At 52.1% G+C, this 6,000-nt stretch overlaps 1 protein-coding gene across 3 annotated transcripts; it reads right to left on the bottom strand.

Annotated features, from left to right (window-relative positions):
* Positions 1-221: 221 nt before the first annotated feature.
* Positions 222-5,151, bottom strand: J3458_021207 (uncharacterized protein). 3 transcript variants are annotated; one of them, XM_007816113.2, is made up of 5 exons: positions 4,478-5,151; positions 3,627-4,415; positions 1,628-3,523; positions 1,187-1,569; positions 222-1,130 (listed from the first exon to the last, which is right to left on the bottom strand). In XM_007816113.2, the coding sequence occupies exons 1-5, from the start codon at positions 4,568-4,570 to the stop codon at positions 521-523; spliced, it is 3,771 nt and encodes a 1,256-aa protein (XP_007814304.2). In that variant the 5' UTR covers positions 4,571-5,151; the 3' UTR covers positions 222-520. The 3 variants fall into 3 exon arrangements, with proteins under 3 accessions (XP_007814304.2, XP_065972481.1, XP_065972482.1); XM_066122471.1 differs by having other exon boundaries at positions 3,627-5,151; XM_066122472.1 differs by having other exon boundaries at positions 1,628-5,151.
* Between the last annotated feature and the right edge of the window lie 849 nt (positions 5,152-6,000).

Raw genomic sequence — 6,000 nt, 5'->3', positions numbered from 1 at the left:
GGCTCCTTTTTGAAAGGTCTGAAAACGCATTTTTTCGGACTTATCTTGGCATTTAAGCCTTTTACAGGCATCTACGCGGCCCTAGCTAGCGCGGTACATTAGTTGTAAGGGGGTTTAGTCTGATTTTTAGATTTATGTAAGTTTGCTTAAATTTATGAGGGTTCCACATATTAATTTAGGAAAGGTGACTTTTTTGTGAAATTTTTAATGAAAATTCGAACCTACTTATGAAAGCGCCCGAGTTCTAGATCTGGGCCTTGTGCAATGCTTAATTCTACAATGTATTCCAGGTAGACAAACAAATAACCAGTTTCGGTTCAACATGGTAGTTATAATAGTCATATAATCTTCTGCTTGTTGGGTTTGCCTGCCCCGCCGAGTCAAATCGGCCTCGATCCGGTAAGCCACGTATTCAGCAAGATATTTTGCCCACGGATACGGGACAAGGTAGCTAGTACAGACATGATTTACAAAAAACGAAATGGTATATTTTGAAGCAAGCCTACACCCACCAACATGTCTACCCGTCATGATGAGGTTCAACACGAGGCAATCCCCCAACTCCGCCGGCCACCATGCCAACCATGACCACCGACGGGGCACACACCGAGCCTCTTCTACTACCAATCACATCGGCATCTCGATTTTGAAGTAGCGGCGTTCTCTCATTATCGGAATGGCCTCTTTCGGCATCGCCTTCAGAACTGGTCCACCCCCAGCCCCTCGACGAGGCACGAATCAGGCGCCGTAGCCGGGAACTTCGTGGTTGCGTACACGTAACTAGTTCGCAGCGGATGTGGTCAACTGTCGAAAGCCACGTTGCGTTGCTCGGTGTCGTCGAGGGCGATCGTTTGCGGAACCATGTTTGCCACGACCGTGGTAGCCTGAATGCACTTGCAACCGCGTCATCGGGAAGAAGTCGAAGCAAGACGGCAACAGGCATACACAGCGCGCCAAGCAATATCGAAAAGATCCATTCCTTGATCGAAAGCGGCGTTGTTGAGAGCGCGATTCCACCGATAGTCACAATGAGAACCTGGCCCAGGATGATGACGATGTTGACAACAATGAAGTAGACATTTTTGTGCAGGCCCTCAAAAACGTTGAGATTGTTGTCTAAACGGCGGTTGCTGCAGGTTTATTAGTACTGATATCTGGTTGTTATAAAGTGCATTCAATGACTCACTTGTATAAGTTGAATAGCTGCATCCATACAAAGGTATTGAACACAAATGTCTCCAATGTAGCCGCCTCGTCTGACCTCACGAGCTTCAGAAGATCGGCCCCTTTGAAATCGAGTACGAACATCACGAGCAGTTGGTATACTGCCTGTCCGATAATCATCTTCCACCCGGTAATGGATATCAGCGGCGTGGCTTTGGTATCCGGGGCGCGCTGTAGGACAGAAGGATTTGCCGGGTCAGTCGCAAGCGCCAGCGCTGCTAGAGTGTCCATAATCAGGTTGATCCAAAGCAGTTGGGCGGGCGATATGATGGATTCGCCTGTGCCGCTGGACACGGATGATACGAATGTGAGCGTGACGGCAGTGATGTTTGCCGTGAGTTGAAACTACTCAAACCGATTAGCTTGCACCATCTTGATCGTCGTGGCGAGGTCTGCAACCTACATGGAGGAACTTCTTCACCACGTCGTTAATACTCCTCCCCCACTCAATGGCGCTTACAATGGAAGAAAAATTATCGTCCATGAGAACTATGGATGATGCTTCCTTGGCGACGTCTGTGCCGGATATGCCCATCGAGAAGCCCACGTCTGCCGTCCGCAGCGCCGGCCCGTCATTGGTCCCATCTCCAGTGACGGCCACGGTCTCACCCAGCTCTTTGAGTCGCTGGACAACTGTCTTCTTGTCCTCGGGGCTAGATCGAGCAAGAACCTGTAGATTGGGGAGAAGGTCGTACATCTGGGATGCAGACAGGTTTCTGAATTGAGACCCTTCCATGGCAACCCCGGAATCAGTTAAAATACCGCACTCTCGCGCAATCGCTCGCGCGGTTTGGATATTATCACCCGTAACCATTCTAACCGACACTCCTGCTTGGGCACATTGCGCTATGGCATCGGTAACTTCGGGTCTGAGAGGATCATGAATCGCTAGTGTTCCCAGGAAGGTCATGCCGGTGAGAAGTTGCTGCCACATCTCATCCTCGCTCGATGTACTTGTTGGCGGCCAGCAGACAATATCCTTGTAGGCGAATCCGATTGTCCGCAGTGATAGCTTTCCATAGGAGTCAACGATTTGAAGAAGCGACTGGTGGCGTTCAGGGGTGAGCGTTGCATCCTCCGCTAACGGTAGGGTTGCATTATACAAGACTCGGTCGCAGTTTCGTAAGATGACTTCGGGAGCACCTTTCAAGTACAATCGGTGCAAGCCATTCGCTTGTAGGGCCACAGTAGCCATGTACTTTCTCCTAGAGTCGAACGGACAGGCCTGTACAATCTGCGTGTTTGCCCGCTCTTCCTGCAATGGCCGCATACCCAGCCACGTCCTTGCAAAGGTGAGAAGCGCGACTTCAGTGCTGGCTCCAATAAAGGTCGATAGCCCATCTACCACCCCCTCTGAGGCTGCGGTATTCATAGAGATTGACTGCATGTAGACATCTCGAACTAGCGGATCGACCGACGACCGGAATCTTACAAGCGACGACGTATTCTCTGGACCCGAGCAGCACGGTTCACCTACCTCATTTCGAGAACTCGGATTAACCTCCGTTACATGGTGTCCCAGGTCATCAAACGAGCCATCCAATCCAACACAGCCAGCGGCAACAGCCATTTTGTTCATTGTAAGTGTTCCAGTTTTGTCGGAGCAAACCACGGTCGCGTTACCCATCGTTTCACACGCCGAGAGAACTCTGACCAGATTGTTGTCCTTGAGCATTCTTGTCACCCCGATTGCGAGAGCAAGAGTTACGGCTAGCGGCAAGCCTTCAGGGACGGCAACAACAATGATGCTTATTGATACCAGGAACATCCTGAGGAATATTTGCACAAGCTCAACAAAGGTCCGATCAGAGCCAGGCAGTTGAACGAGGATTTCGATCCCAAGGACTGCAAATAACAAAACAGAGACGGTCACGCCGGCCACGGCTATTCTGTCTGCTATATCACTCAGCTTCTTTTGCAACGGAGTAGCTTCCGTTCTCTCGGTAACGTCCATCTTGAGTCGGCCATACATGCTATTAACTCCAACTCCGGTGACCAAGTAGGTGCCCGTTCCTTTCAAGACTTTGCTACCGGAGATCATGAATGGATCTATATCCTTGGCGGCCTCGCCAACGTCCAGTCTTGATAGCGCCGTGTTCAAGGGCGTTTTGGTAATGTGATCCGATTCACCGGTGATGGACGACTCGTCGCATCGAACTGAGAATCCCGTCACTAGCACGCCATCGGCCGGGATCACACTGCCGGCCGAGACGTGGAGAATATCGCCAACGAGTATGTCGAAAACGGATATTTCTGTACTCTTTCCAGAACGTACCGCTTCCACAACCCGGTCTTCGGTCTAAGGTATGGTCATAAATTGTGCCTGGCCATTTGTTGCGCCGTCGGTTATGGAACAAGACACGCATTACCGAGGGGCAAAAGGGCAGCGATGATGTACGTACCTTTTTGACGAGACGGGCAAATTGCTTCTCCTTTTGGTAGTCGTTGACTGCTCCCGTGACTACAACGATGAGAACGGCCGCCATGATGGTCAGGCTGTCCATCCACTCAATCCTTGGCTGCCCTGGCAGATGTGGTTGGAACAGAGTCTGGTACACCCCGATCAACAATGATATGCCTGCGACAACACACAGCAGAACCAGGACCTTGTCGCTCAACGCAAGCATCATCAGCTCGAGGATGCCCTTTGTCTTCTTTGGTGGTATCTTGTTGACACCATACACCTCTACTCTATATTGATGTGGCCCGTGTATGTCTTGATCCAGTGACGGGCCGCCAGCATGAAACGATTGCAGGTCCTCACACAGGCCAGCGTACAAGTCAGTTTGCAAACCTTGAGCTAGGCCATCGAGTCCGCCGAGGGCCTCGAGCTCAGCGATGCTCTTGGAAGCAATGGTCTCGGCTAGAGCCTTTGGCGACAAAAGAAACGGCGCATCGCACGTGCTAGAATGGGACGGGCGACGACTGCACGACCTGCCGTGGGCCGCGAACGTGCTGCAAGAGGAGGCAGAGTAGGACCTCATGGCGGAGAAGACGGGGGAGATTGTCGTGGCTGATGTGTTGTCCTGGTCTGCATCTGCGCAATCTATAATGGGTATCTGAAGAGCTGTTTGACGATCAGGTGTCCTGCCGGAAGACGAGGCAAGTAGACAGCCGCGATTCCGGCGATCCGTATGATGTGGTGGCACAAAGGGATCTTGCAGATGGCTGTTTTGAGCAATGACCTCGTCCTGGTAGAGCTTTAGAAGTCATATGATGGAATGATGGAACACGAGCCGCACGTAAAACTTACAGCAGGATGTATTGTTATTGTAGGAGCTCTGTTCCGTGCCGGATACTGGGGCTCTGGTGATTCCTCGCCATGGCTGCTGGCCGAGGGCAACATTTCACTGCTTTGGTAGGTCGAGGCGGCTACGCATCTGCCAACTACCCAAGGTGTTGGAGACGGAAACAGAGCCTGCGACGGCGATTCATCCGAGGACACCCGGCTCTTTATTGGATTGACGGGCGGCTGATTGCGCAGAGGCGAGGACAGGGGCAGCGCTCGCGCATCTTCTCCAAGGTGCTGGGGGTGGCGTGACGAAGTCCAAAACTACCAAGGGAGCGATCGGTTAGGTATAAAAGAAGGACGGAAGCGCGGAAGCTAAAGTATGGAGTACTAGAGACGAGGGGTTAGCCGCCCGGCTCGTGGACAAGACACTAGTGACTCCAGTCTGCATGTGAACATCAAGCGCTTCAATGTTCCAGATGTCCCATGGCCAAGTCAAATGACGGGGCGCCGTGGCTTGTCCTAGCCTGCGGAACTGTGAACATGGCTGCCGTGAAGTCGATAAGCCCACCGTCGAGAATGCCAGGAATGACGGTATAGAAGATGCAGTCTGGCAAGGTCGCATCGTCCCACAACCGCCTCGGCAGCAGGAACAGAGCTGCGAGTCATCCATGATGGTTTCACCCGACAACCCCCCCCCCCCCCCCCAAGCCGTCATTTACAACACGCCTGGGGCATTTTCTTTTTTCTTTCTCGGCAACACGGCACAAGGCCTGTAGCTGATCTAATAGCAGGTAGTTACTCCGTAATGCACCCAGTTTCGTTTGTGGCTGACAACTTCCGGCCCAATCTGGCCCCACAAAACACGTATTGTATGATGAGCATGATGAGGGCGACTTGACAGCATCTGAACGGGTTACAACCCATACTTCGGCAAGTGTGGGGACTGACGGGCTGCTAGAACATCGAGGAATCCAAGGTGGCTCACAGGACAACAGACGGTGGTTACGTTACCGCGGACAATCTCTGGCAAGATACATGTAAGCTTGTCTACCTAGTAGGCAGGCAACACGATCATGGGTCACAGGACAGAGTACGGCATACGGAGTAGTGTAGAGCTTAATACGCGGGGTGGCGCAAGTCAAAGCCCCCCTTTGCCGCCTTCTATTACATCTGTATTGACCTCATGGATTCATCACGGCAATAGGTGCGGCTTTGGAACCGAGTGAGTCGGGCGAAACCAACGCCGGCGCGAGCTATCCATAATTTAGCATTTTCGCACCTCAGCAATGTAACTCGCGGAAAACCCCCTGGAATACGGAGTACCTCATGTTCTTTCACGGAGAAGAATGTCAACTGGTCCCTTGACAAAACAGCTCAGCTCAGCTCCCAATAACAGGCGTCATGCTGCCTGGGCCGACAGTGGCTTAGACCTGCCGATGAGACAAGGATGGTCATCTGAAAAGCATGGCCCACCAGGGATACATACAGCCATGGACCATTTGTGCCGGTGACTGAATTGCCAGGCTTGGCCCGACTGATTCCCG

This window comes from Metarhizium acridum, assembly GCF_019434415.1.
Source record: "Metarhizium acridum strain ARSEF 324 chromosome Unknown scaffold_578, whole genome shotgun sequence".
Taxonomy (NCBI): domain Eukaryota; kingdom Fungi; phylum Ascomycota; class Sordariomycetes; order Hypocreales; family Clavicipitaceae; genus Metarhizium; species Metarhizium acridum.
This window is presented reverse-complemented; position numbering and strand designations above follow the sequence as displayed.

Bases quoted from the DNA above. Each gene is read 5' to 3' on its own strand.
- J3458_021207 (XM_007816113.2), bottom strand. From the start codon at position 4,570: ATGTTGCCCTCGGCCAGCAGCCATGGCGAGGAATCACCAGAGCCCCAG. The intron at 1,570-1,627 runs GTAGGTTGCAGA...CGGTTTGAGTAG, and splicing joins TGGTGAAGAAGTTCCTCCAT to TTTCAACTCACGGCAAACAT. The intron at 1,131-1,186 runs GTGAGTCATTGA...ATAAACCTGCAG, and splicing joins CAGCTATTCAACTTATACAA to CAACCGCCGTTTAGACAACA.